General features: G+C 47.0%; 1 protein-coding gene across 15 annotated transcripts in view; it reads left to right on the plus strand.

Moving 5' to 3' along the window:
* Positions 1-13,778, plus strand: part of col16a1 (collagen, type XVI, alpha 1) — a 618,256-nt gene that overhangs the window by 514,096 nt on the left and 90,382 nt on the right. For all 15 annotated transcript variants that reach the window (XM_070899262.1, XM_070899261.1, XM_070899260.1 and 12 more), the window contains 2 exons: positions 11,449-11,502; positions 12,490-12,525. In XM_070899262.1, the coding sequence (XP_070755363.1) occupies positions 11,449-11,502; positions 12,490-12,525 (90 nt within the window). The remainder of the gene's footprint in view (positions 1-11,448; positions 11,503-12,489; positions 12,526-13,778) is intronic.

The raw sequence follows: 13,778 nt of genomic DNA on the forward strand, positions 1-13,778 counted from the left end.
AGCGAGTACCCAGTCATTGTGATGATGAAGGCCATTGCCCGGTCACACGTTTGGTGGCCTGGAATTGATTCAGACCTGGAACACTGTGTTCGCAGGTGCACGACGTGTGCCTAGCTGGGTAATGCCCCCAGGGAGGCCCCACTCAGACCGTGGCCCTGGCCCACCAAGCCATGGTCACGCATTCACATTGACTACGCGGGACCGTTCATGGGAAAGATGTTCCTCATTGTAGTAGATGCGTACTCGAAATGGATCGAGTGCATCATCCTGAATTCATGCACATCATCCACCACCGTGGAAAGCCTATGTGCGATCTTTGCAACCCATGACTTGCCGGACATGCTTGTTCGTGACAATGGCCCATGTTTTACGAGCTATGAATTCCGGGAGTTTATGTCGGGCAATGGCATCAACCACGTCAGGATTGCGCCATTCAAGCCTGCCTCCAATGGCCAGGCGGAATTGGCAGTCCAAATCATTAAACAAGGCATGCTCAGGATCCAAGGACCTTCCCTACAATGCCTCCTGCTGGCCTATAGATCCCGCCCGCACTCGCTCACGGGGGTCCCGCCCGCAGAGCTACTCATGAAATGGACACTCAAAACTCGGTTGTCCCTCATCCACCCAGTCCTGACCGACATAGTTGAGGGCAAGCGCAAGTCACAAAACGAGTACCATGACCGTAATTCAAGGGGGAGATGTATAGAAATAAATGATCCTGTATTCGTCCTCAATCACGCCATGGGGCCCAATGGCTTGAGGGTACTGTAATTGGCAAAGAGGGGAATAGGATCATCATGGTAAAACTCAACAATGGCCCGATATGCTGTAAGCATCTGGACCAAGGTAAAAAAAAAGGTTCAGCATGGACACAGAGGAACCTGAAGAAGACCAGGAGCTCACACTACTGCCAGCGAACATGCAACAAGAGCAATCGGAAGAATGCACAGTCCCTGAGGTCAGCCCGGACAGGCTGGAATCACCACAGGTGACAGACACTCATCAATATCCAACAACCAGAGCCCCAACTGCGGCGCTCCACGAGGGAGCGTAGACCACCTGAAAGACTGAACCTATGATCCCAGAAAGACTTTCGGGTGGGGGGGGAAGGTGATGTCATGTTTGTAACTACAATGTAAAACCACTGTATTACTGTATACACTCAACTTAGATGCACACCTTGATTACAGGGAGTGAACTTGTGGGAGACACTCCTTACCTGATCACACAGGTATGCAAAAGGGAGGTCCCACGCAGGGTCATCACTTCTGGAGTCCTGTAATAAATAGCTAAGGTCACAGAGTGGCCTTGTCCTTTGAATGTGCCTTGTGTGGTTTCATGCTGTAGAGTAAGGACTTTACATATGTAATGTTCTGAAATAAATTGACTATTTAAAGATCAATTTAAAGAAAGAAGAAAAACTAAAAACCACAAACTAGATCTCGTTTATACAAGTGGAGCAACTGTAGGGTCAAAAGGGAAGCCAAATCGTTCCAGAGGTCTGTTGAATTAAACAAGCTGTACGAGCGGAGTTGGCGGGCGGGAACGGGGGTCAAGGGACTGACTGTAGAGTGGCAACACCCAGCGATGGGCACAGCTCCTCACAACACTCAGCGATGGGCACACTGACCCGCAACACCCAGCGTGGGCACACTGACCCGCAACACCCAGCGATGGGCACACTGACCAAGTCAGCATGAATTTATGAAAGGGAAATCATGCTTGACAAATCTTCTAGAGTTTTTTCAGGATGTAACCAGTAGAGTGGATAAGGGAGAACGAGTGTTGTATTTGGACTTTCAAAAGGCTTTTGACAAGGTCCCACACAAGAGATTAGTGTGAAAAATTAAGGCACATGGTATTGGGGGTAATGTATTGACGCAGATAGAGAAATGGTTGGCAGACAGGAAGCAAAGAGTGGGAATAAACGGGACCTTTTCAGAATGGCAGGCAGTGACTGGTGGGGTGCCGCAGGGTTCAGTGCTGGCACCACAGCTATTTACAATATACATTAATGATTTAGACAAAGGAATTGAATGTAATATCTCCAAGTTTGCAGATGACACTAAGCTGGGTGGCAGTGCGAGCTGCGAGGAGGATGCTAGGAGGCTGCAGGGGGACTTGGACAGGTTAGGTGAATGGGCAAATGCATGGCAAATGTAGTATAATGTGGATAAGTGCGAGGTTATCCACTTTGGTTGCAAAAACAGGAAGGCAGATTATTATCTGAATGGTGACAGATTAGTAAAAGGGGAGATGCAATGAGACCTGGGTGTCATGGTACATCAGTCATTGAAGGTAGGCATGTAGGTACAGCAGGCAGTAAAGAAGGGAAATGACATGCTGGCCTTCATAGCGAGGGGGTTTGAGTATAGGAGCAGGGAGGTCTTACTGCAGTTGTACAGGGCCTTGGTGAGACCTTAAGTATTGTGTGCAGTTTTGGTCTCCTAATCTGAGGAAGGACATTCTTGTTATTGAGGGAGTGCAGCGAAGGTTCACCAGACTGATTCCCAGGATGACAGGACTGACATATAAAGAAAGACTGGATTGAATGGGCTTATATTCAATGGAATTTAGAAGAATGAGAGGGGATCTCATAGAAACATATAAAATTCTGACTGGATTGGACAGATTAGATGCAGGAAGAATGTTCCCGATGTTGGGGAAGTCCAGAACCAGGGATCACAGTCTAAGGATAAGGGGTAAGCCACTTCGGACTGAGGTGAGGAGAAACTTCTTCACTCAGAGAATTGTGAACCTGTGGAATTCTCTATCATAGAAAGTTGTTGAGGCCAGTTTGTTTGATATATTCAAAGGGGAGTTAAATGTGGCCCTTATGGCTAAAGGGATCAGGGGGTATGGCGAGAAAGCAGGAATGGGGTACTGAAGTTGCATGATCAGCCGTGATCATATTGAATGGTGGTGCAGGCTCGAAGGGCTGAATGGCCTACTCCTGCACCTATTTTCTATGTTTCTATGCAACACCCAGCGATAGGCACACTGACCCGCAACATCCAGAGATTGAGAGATTGGACAGGCAGCGTGTGGGCCAGTTCTAACCTTCCTGTATGGTTCCTGCAAAAGAGGCCGAGAGTACGTGGGCTGAAAAGATTTAGGTGCCTTGAAAATGTATTATTATGTCAGTAAATATCTAAGAGGTATTCTTGTGTCTCACACTCCATTTTATTTATTTATTTTATGTGTGCAGATTCCATGTATAATTCTGGCCATTTTATGACCATTTTGGTCATCACCAGCAGGCAAAGCGCATCGACCACCAGATAGTTTAGTTATTGGACATGCTTCCACAATGTGGGACATATTTATCTACAAGGACACTTGTCATCTTCATGATGGCCCTAGAGGTGAAGATTTTAGGTGTGCAGTTCCTGCCGAGTTGAGAAGTACCCAATGTGTCCAGTTGAGTCCTGGTTGACGATCTGTAGGGCCGGAGATGGAATGTTGATTTATTGGAGCATCTGCTGCCCACTCCTCACACTAGTGAGTTGGTAAAGAAACGTCAAAGCCATCATAAAAAGTTAATCATATTGGGTGTCACGAGGAGAGCCGAGCTGTTGGTGGGATGTTCCTCCACAAGGATGTTTTGTTATTGGCGAGCCAGTGTGGGGTGTAACTATGGGGCTAATAATATGCATCGGGTGTTGGCCATGGGGCCCTTTCCCCGTGACGCTAGTTTCAATACTGCAGTGGTACTCCCAGCGCAAAGCACATAGGTAACTGAGAATGTGCTGATCTCCTGGGGCAGGTTTATCAGGTGGCAGCAGCTGTTAAAGGGCTGCCGATTGCCCGTAAAGATGCACGGTTTTGTTTTTGGAAAAAAATGGCTTCCACATGAAACACCAAGATCATTAGTTGGGTGTTGGAGGCAATGGAACAAGAGGCTATGCAGTACAGGGTGTCCCAAGGTGGAGGAGAGGGGTACCCACCAGTGCAATGTGCCTGTTGCAAACTGCACTTAGCATCTGTAGCGCTGTTGAGGTGCATTGTGGGGCTTGTTCCTTCCCTACATAGCAATAGTCGTTATAATGAGTAACAAGATAGATGAGTTGATGGCACAAATAGATATGAATGAGTATGATCCGATAGCCATTACAGAGACGTGGTTGCAAGGTGACCAAGGCTGGGAACTGAATATTCAGGGGTATTTGACAGTTTGGAAGGACAGACAGAAAGGAAAAGGATGAGATCAGTGCAGTAGTGAGAAATTATATTGGCTCAGAAGATCAAGATATAGAATCAGTTTGGGTGGAGATAAGAAACAATAAGGGGAAGAAGTCACTGGTGGGTGCAGTCTATAGGCCCCCTAACAGTAGCTACACTGTTGGACAGAGTATAAATCAAGAAATAATGGAGGCTTGTAAGAAAGATATGGCAATAATCATGGGTGATTTAAATCTTCATATTGATTGGATAAATTAAATTGACCAAGGTAGCTTTGAGGAAGAGTTCATAGAGTGTAACCGGGATGGTTTCCTTGAGCAGTACATTGCGGAACCAACCAGGGAGCAGGCTATCGTCGATCTGGTACTGTGTAATGAGACAGGATTAATAAATGATCTCATAGTAAAGGATCCTCTAGGAAAGAGTGATCATAGCATGGTTGAGTTTCAATTTCAGTTGGAGGGTGAGAAAATTGAATCTCAAACCAGTGTCCTGATCTTAAATAAAGGCGATTACAAAGGTATGAAGGCCGAGTTGGCTAAAGTGGAATGGGAAAATAGATTAAAGTGTAAGATGATTGATAAGCAGTGGCAGACATTTAAGGAGATATTTCATAACTCTCAACAAAAGTATATTTCAGTGAGGAGGAAAGAATTTAAGAGAAGGGAGAACCATCTATGGCTAACTAAGGAAGTAAAGGATGGTATCAAATTGAAAACAATGGCTCACAAAGTGGCTAAAATTAGTGGGAGGCCAGAAGATTGGGAAATTTTTAAAAACCAGCAAAGGATGACTAAATAAATAAGAAAGAGAGAGAAGATAGATTATGAGAGTAAACTAGCAAGAAATATGAAAACAGATACAGGTATATAAAAAGGAAGAGAGTAACTAAAGTAAAGGATGGTCCCTTAGAGGATGAGTCTGGGGAATTAATAATGGGGAGCAAGGAAATGGCAGAGACTTTGAACAAATATTTTGTATCGGTCTTCATGGTGGAAGACACTAAAAACATCCCAATAATGGATAATCCAAGGAGCTATAGCGAGGGAGGAATTAAAACAATCACTATCACTAAAGAAAAAGTACTTGGTAAAATAATGGGACTAAAGGTGGACAAGCTCCCTGGACCTGATGGCTTGCACTCTAGGGTCTTAAAAGAAGTGGCTGCAGAGATAGTGGATGCATTGGTTGTAATCAACCAAAATTCTGTAGATTCTGGAGTGGTCCCAGCGGATTGGATAACCGCAAATGTAATGCCCCTTTTTAAAAAGGAAGCAGACAGAAAGCAGGAAAATATAGACCAGTTAGCCTAACATCTGTCATTGGGAAAATGCTGGAATCCATTATTAAAGAAGCAATAGCAGGACAATTGGAAAAGCATAATACAGTCAAACAGAGTCAGCATGGTTTTATGAAAGGGAAATCATGTTTGACAAATTTGCTGGAGTTCTTTGAGGATATAACAAGCAGGGTGGATCATGGGAAACCAGAGGATGTGGTGTATCTGGATTCCAGAAGGCATTCGATAAGGTGCCACATAAAAGGTTATGGCACAAGATAAAAGCTCACAGGGTTGGGGGTAATATATTAGCATGGATAGAGAATTGGCTAACGAACAGAAAACAGAGAGTCGGGATAAATGGGTCATTTTCCAGTTGGCAAACGGTAACTAGTGGGGTGCCACAGGGATCGGTGTTGGGGCCTCAACTATTTACCATCTATATTAATGATTTGGATGAAGGCACCGAGTGTAATGTAGCCAAGTTTACTGATGATACAAAGATGGGTGGGAAAGCAAATTGTGAGGAGGACACAAAAAATCTGCAATGCGATATAGACAGGCTAAGTAAGTGGGCAAACATTTGGCAGATGGAGTATAATGTGGAAAAATGTGAGGTTATCCACTTTGGCAGGAAAAATAAAAAAGCAAATCATTATTGAAATGGAGAACAATTACAAAATGCTGCAGTACAGAGGGTCCTGGAGGTCCTTGTGCATGAAACACAAAAAGTTAGTGTCATGTATTCAACTATCATTGTGACCCATGTATAAGCTGACTTAAGTTGTACACCTTGAGAACATTGACCACAAGGGGGTGAACTTGTGGGAGACACTCCTAACCTGGACATTCAGGTATAAAGGGGAAGCTCCACCCACCTTCATCACTTGAGGTCTTGGTAATAAAAGTAACTGGTCACAGAGTGACCTTCTCTCAAGTATCGGCCTCATGTGCATTTATACTGTATAGTAAGGACATATCATTGGCGACGAGAAACTGGGATTTAAACCACGTGAGCATGGCCACTAGCAGCACAGAAGAGAGGTACTGTGTTGGTGATGATTGGGACGACTTTATTGAGGAATAAAGTTTTGTCACTAAGGAATGGTTGGGACAGGATTCGGCTGACAAACGCAGGGCTCATCTCCTGACGGCTTGTGGATCCAGAATGTACTCCCTGATGAAGGACCTTCTAGCGCCAGAGAAGCCGGCGGACAAGACGTTCGAAGAGCTCAGTAAGTTGTTCAGGGAACACCTTAAACCGGCAAGCAGCATGCACATGGCGAGACACCGGTTTTACACACACCGGCGGTGAGAAGGGCAAAGCGTTCCTGACTTCGTGGCAGACCTCCGGCGACTGGCGAGCCTATGTAAGTTCCCAGATGCATGCAGAGCGGAGATGCTGCGAGACTTTTTTATTGAGGGCATCGGGCACGCTGGGGTTTTCAGGAAACTAATTGAGACCAAAGACTTGACCTTGGAAGCGGCGGCTCTGATAGCCCAGACATTTATCTCCGGGGAGGAAGAGACCAGAATGATGTATGACAAAAATCTTGGCTCAACTGCGGCAAACGACCATGGAGTCAACATTGCTAACGCAGCACACAGTTCTCTAGGCAGACAAGGGCAATCGGACATGCCCCAGCATGTAGTCGAACCCAAAGGGGGAATTCAACGGTGAAAATGGCTAGCTGAACGGCGATTCATGCCATCGCAATGGACAATGCGGCCAGTAATGGGGCCATCAACACCTGTTAATCGTGCACTTAAGGACAGTTACAGAGACAATCAGAGACGATCGACTGGTAATGGACCTTTTATTTCCAACAACGGGGCCTCCAGCTCATGCTGGAGATGTGGAGGCAAACATCCAGCCAGAGCTTGCAGGTATCAGCAATATACCTGCAGAAACTGCAACATCAGCGGTCACTTGGCATGTATGTGCAGGAAGCCTGCAGCCAGATTGATGTACGAGGAGGACAGGCCCGATGTAAGCCCTACGAGGCCAAATGAATACTGGGGGAAATCGCTGGAAGCTGAAGTTCAGCGAGTTCATGTGGAGCACATATACAGTTCGTATCCCAGGACGCCACCGATAATGATGAAAGTGCTCCTCAATGGCATCCCAGTATTAATGGAGCTAGACACGGGGGCCAGCCAGTCCCTGATGAGTATCAAACAATTCGAAAGGTTGTGGGTGTCCAAGGCCAGGAGGCCAAAATTATTGCCAATTGACGCACAGCTATGGACATATACAAAGAAGATCATTCCGGTGCTAGGCAGCGCCATGGTAATCGTGACCCACAAAGATTCGGAGAACAGGTTGCCACTCTGGATTGTCCCGGGGGACGGTCCCGCACTACTGGGGAGGAGTTGGCTTGCTGTCATGAACTGGAAATGGGGCGATGTCAATGCAATTTCTTCTGTGGAGCGAGTATCATGCTCACAGGTCCTGGACAAATTTGACTCATTATTTCAACCTGGCATTGGCACTTTCATGGGGACCAAGGTAGTGATTCACATAAACCCGGATGCCAGGCCAGTACACCACAAGGCCAGAGCGGTGCCGTACATGATGCGGGAAAAAATAGAATGCGAATTGGACCGCCTGTTGAGGGAAGGCATCATCTCGCCAGTCGAATTCAGTGACTGGGCGAGTCCGATCGTGCAGGTGCTCAAGGCGGATGGGTCAGTCAGGATATGTGGCGATTACAAGGCCACCATCAATCGGGTGTCACTCCAAGACCAGTACCCGCTACCGAGAGCGGAGGACCTCTTTGCGATGCTATCCGGTGGCAAACTTTTTTCAAAATTGGACCTGACCTCAGCTTACATGACCCAGGAGCTGGCGAGTGAGTGGAAGAAGCTGGCCACCATCACGACACACAAGGGGTTGTTTGAGTACAACAGATGTCCGTTCGGGATTCGTTCAGCCGCCGCGATCTTTCAACGAGATATGGAAAGCATCCTCAAGTCGATTCCAAGGACGGGGGTTTTTCAAGATGATATCCTTGTCACGGGTCGCGATACTGAAGAACACCTCCACAACCTGCAGGAGGTGCTACGCAGACTGGTCCTGGTAGGTCTGCGACTGAAAAAGGCGACATGCGTCTTCTTAGCTCCAGAGGTAGAATTTCTGGGGAGGAGGGTAGTAGCAGACGGGATCAGACCCACTGCGTCCAAAACGAAAGCGATCCAGAGAGCACCCAGACCCCGTAACACGACGGAGCTGCGTTCGTTCCTGGGGCTCCTGAACTATTTTGGTAACTTCCCAAATTGAGCACGCTGTTAGAGCCGCTACACGTGCTTCTACGCAAAGGTCGTGATTGGGTCTTGGGGGACAGCCAGGAAAGGACTTTTGATAGAGCACGCAACTTGTTCTGCTCCAACAAACCGTTAACGTTATATGACCCGTGTAAGAAACTTGTTTTAACGTGCGATGCGTCATCCTATGTGTTCGGGTATGTGTTGCAGCATGTGAATGCCAATGATCAGGTAGCTTATGCCTCCAGAAGTCTGTCCCAGGCAGAAAGGGGCTATGGGATGGTAGAAAAAGAAGCGCTATGTATATGCAGTTAAAAAAACGCATCAGTACCTATTTGGCAGGAAATTTGAGCTGGAGACAGATCACAAACCCCTAACGTCCCTTTTGGCCGACAACAAGGCCATAAATGCGAATGCATCAGCCCGCATACAGAGGTGGGCACTTACGTTAGCCGCCTATGACTGCACAATTCGGCACAGACCGGGCACTGAAAACTGCGCCGATGCACTCAGCAGGCTCCCACTAGCCACCACTGAGGGAGCAACTGAGCATGATGCTGAGATGGTCATGGCTGTTGAAGCTTTCGAAAGCGAAGGCTCACCTTTTACAGCCTGTCAGATTAAAGGATGGACAAATAAAGTCCCGCTACTGTCTTTAGTTAAGAAATGTGTCCTGAATGAGGCTGGGCAGCCACATTGGGGCATGCCCTGAGGAATTTAAACCGTTTCACAGGTGCAAGGATGAACTCTCGATTCAGGCCGATTGCCTATTGTGGGGAAACCGAGTAGTCATGCCCCAGAGGGGCAGAGAGGTGTTTATCAGAGAACTTCACAATGAGCACCCGGGCATTGTCATGATGAAGGCAATTGCCAGATCACACGTTTGGTGGCCAGGGATAGATGCAGACCTGGAACTTTGTGTTCGCAGGTGCAACATGTGTGCTCAGCTGGTCAACGCACCAGGGAAGCCCCCCTTAGCCCCTAGTCCTGACCAGCCAAACCATGGTCACGCATCCACGTAGACTACGCAGGTCCTTTCATGGGAAAAATGTTTTTGGTTGTAGTAGACGCCTACTCCAAATGGATTGAGTGTGCCATTTTAAATTCAAGCACATCCTCTGCCACAGTAGAAAGTCTACGGGCAATGTTCGCCGCCCATGGTCTACCAGACGTCTTGGTCAGCGACAATGTCCCGTGCTTCACAAGCACTGAATTCCAGGAATTCATGGCAGGCAATGGAATCAACCATGTCAGAACGGCACCGTTCAAGCCAGCCTCAAGCGGCCAGGCGGAATGAGCAGTGCAGATAATCAAACAGGGAATGCTCAGAATCCAAGGGGGTTCCCTACAAAGCCACTTGTCACGCCTCCTGTTGGCCAATAGATCCCGACCACACTCGCTCACAGGGGTTCCACCCGCAGAGCTGCTAATGAAAAGGACGCTCAAAACCAGGTTATCCCTTATACACCCTACTATGAAAGAACTTGTTGAGAGCAGTCGTCAGTCACAATGTGACTACCATGATAGGAATGCGAGGGCGCGATGTATTGATGTCAATGACCCTGTTTTTGTCCTTAATTACGCTGCAGGGCCCAAATGGCTTGCAGGCACTATGATTGCCAAAGAGGGAAATAGGGTTTTGGTAAGTAAACTTACCAATGGACAAATCTGCCGCAAACACGTGGATCAAACTAAAATGAGATTCAGCAACCCCATAGAAGAAGCACAGGAAGAACACGATGTAGAGTTTACTCTACCACAGGTGACCGAACACCGGAACCAAGTGGAGGAGAGCCCAGTCACTGTGGGCAGTCCGGGCAGACCTGAGGCACCGCAAACAGCAGACACTCAGGCCAGCGCCCAACAACGGGAGCCCCAACTCAGGCGCTCTACAAGGGAGCGTAAACCACCAGAGAGACTTAACCTGTGATCCCAATAAGACTTTGGGGGTGAGGTGATGTCATGTATTCAACTATCATTGTAACCCATGTATAAGCTGACCTAAGTTGTACACCTTGAGAACATTGACCATAAGGGGGTGAACTTGTGGGAGACACTCCTAACCTGGACTTTCAGGTATAAAAGTGGAAGCTCCACCCACCTTCATCACTTGAGGTCTTGGTAATAAAGGTAACTGGTCACAGAGTGACTTTCTCTCAAGTATGGGCCTCGTGTGCATTTATACTGTATAGTAAGGACATATCAGTTAGTATGCAGGTACAGCAAGTAATCAGGAAGGCAAATGGAATGTTGGCCTTTATTGCAAGGGGGATAGAGTATAAAAGCAGAGAAGTCCTGCTGAAACTATACAGGGTATTGTACAGATATTCTGCAAAGCGGTCACCCAAACTGCGTTTGATCTCCCCACTGTAGAGGAGACAACATCGTGAGCAATGAATACAGTATAGTAAATTGCAAGAAGTACAAATAAATTGCTGTTTCACCAGGAAGGAGTGTTTGGAGGCCTGGACAGTGTGAAGGGAGAAGGTAAAAGGGCAGGTGTTGCATCTCCTGCACTTGCACGAGAAGGTGCCGTGGGAAGGGGAGGGGATGCTGGGGGTGATTGAGGAATGGAGCAGGGTTTCGCGGAGGGAGCGGTCCCTTCAGAATGCTGGGTTCATGCTGGAGGTGGCAAAAATGGCAGAGGATAATCCGTTGAACATGGAGGCTTTAAATGTTATGTTACCTCCTTTGATGTTAAACTCTCCTGTTTTTCCTGACAGGGTTCCAAAGGTGACACAGGATTACCTGGTTCTCGTGGAGAGAAGGGAGAACAAGTAAGCGGTGCTTCTGGTTGTGATTTTGACCTGCAATTAACGGCATGCACCTTAGGGTAAATTCCTCCATTCCAAACTCCTGTTGGACAAACCAATCTCACGGGGAGTATTGGTCCGAGAACCTGGTTTATAGCATTGTACCCAGCTTCGACCCACGACCCCAGCATGCGGGCCCCATCCTGCTGGAGACGTGGGTCACAAAGTGTGTACCTTTAAGGTTGCCCCTCCTTCCAGGCTGCACATCTCTGACAGAGCTTCAGACTATAGGCATAGGCTGGAACGCACTCTTTCATCACTATAACTCCTGCCTGGGTACAGCCTCGATTCACAGCGAGACAGTCTCCCTCCGACAAGGATGGGACGGCACCATGCATTAGAGTACTGTGCTTTCCTCATGGCACTGAACGTGTCGCAGACCAAAGGAATGTTTTCTGATGAACTGCCTGGATCTGTGGTGAGTTAGAACAAGGGGCCCTAACTTTAAAATTAGAGCTGGGCATTTCACAGGTGATGTGAGGAAGCACTTCACTTGAAGGCTACTGAAAGTCTGGAACCCTCTTCCACCAAAAAGCTGTTGAGGCTGGGGCCAGTTTCAAAACTGAGTTTGATGGATTTTTGTTGGGCAAGGGTATTAAGGGATATAGCACCAAGCCGGTCAGTGGATTTGAGGTACAGATCAGCCGTAATCTAATTGAATGGCAGAACAGATTTAAGGGGCTGATTGGCCTCCTCCTGTTCCTGTATTTATGACACTATCCTTTCATTGCTGGAACCAGGGAGTGACAGTGGGGCAAGTGATCCCTGATCTTGTACACACCACCCAGCAGCTGGTCCAACGTGGCATCAATGAGGAAGTGGGCAGGAGTGCTTCCTGGCATCGTGGGGTTTGGAATCTCGAGGGGTGAACTGTTTCAGTGACGATGCTGAAGAGGAGCAACATGGTAGAACTTTTGAATCGAGGGCTAATATTCCAGTATTCTTTTCCAGGGTTTTCAAGGGCAGCCTGGATTTCCTGGACAGCCGGTAAGTGAGTCTTCAGTGTAACGAAATCGGGAGGCTGAACGGTGCTTTGGGATTTGAAGTGCTCAAATGGCCAGATAATTATAATTTTAACTTGGACTCAAAGCTTGGAATTAGAGGATGTGAGGTTAAAATTAGGAAAATTAGTTTAGAAGGAATTCCTGCTGCCCCTCCCCCTTCGAGTATGGAGATGTGGAACAGGCACCCAGTAATTTACAGTTACCATTTTTTTAAAACAGATGGCTGCATATCTGCTTGGAAGTAAAAAGACTTTCATTTGTAAAGCACCTTTCACATCCTCACAACATCTCAAAGCTCTTCACAGTCAACAAAGTACTTTTGGAGTGTAGTCATTCTTGTATTGGCGGTAACCATGGCAGCCAATTGATGTATAGCAAGATGCCACAAACAGTGAGGAGATAAATCAACATTTAATCTGTTTGTGATGTTGGTTTGGGGATAAATGTTGCCCAGGACACCAGGAGAACTCCCCTGCTCTTCTTCAAATATTGTCATGGGATTTTTTTATGAGAGGGCAGAAAGGCCTCAGCTTAACACCTCATCCGAAAGACAGCACCTCTGACAGTGCAGCACTCCCTCAGTACTGGACTGGAGTGTCAGCCTGGATTATGAACTCAAATCTCTGGAGTGGGGCTTAAACCCAAAAGCTTCTGACTTAGAGGTGAGAGTGCTACCACTGCTAAGAGACCAGACTGTAAGTTAGAACGATCAGATGCTATTGAACTGTGTGGAACAGGATAGTTGCAGCACTGCTGGGAGCAGGGAAATGTCAGACCCAGAAGTGGAACTGATCCATGATGAATAATAAAACAAACATAGAAAATGCTGGAAAGATTCAGTGGGTCTGGCAACATCTCTGGTGAGAACAGACCAGCTAATGTTTCAGGAGCAATCACAGATACAACAGTGACAACATTTCAAAAATACTTCATCGGTTGTAAAGTGCTTTGTGATATCCCGAGGTCATAAACGGCACTATAACGATGCAAGTCTTTCTTTCTTCAGAATTGGATGTATTACAGATTAACAACATTTAAAACGAACAGAACAAAGGGGAAGGGGAGAAGTTAACACAAACACACAGTCACTCACACACAGACACTCACTCATACACACACACTCATACACACACACAGACGCACACACACTCACACTCACAGAAACACACACAGAAACACACTCACACACAGAGAAACACACTCACACACGCACACGCACACACACACACAGAAACA

This window comes from Pristiophorus japonicus, chromosome 14, assembly GCF_044704955.1.
Source record: "Pristiophorus japonicus isolate sPriJap1 chromosome 14, sPriJap1.hap1, whole genome shotgun sequence".
NCBI classification, from domain to species: domain Eukaryota; kingdom Metazoa; phylum Chordata; class Chondrichthyes; family Pristiophoridae; genus Pristiophorus; species Pristiophorus japonicus.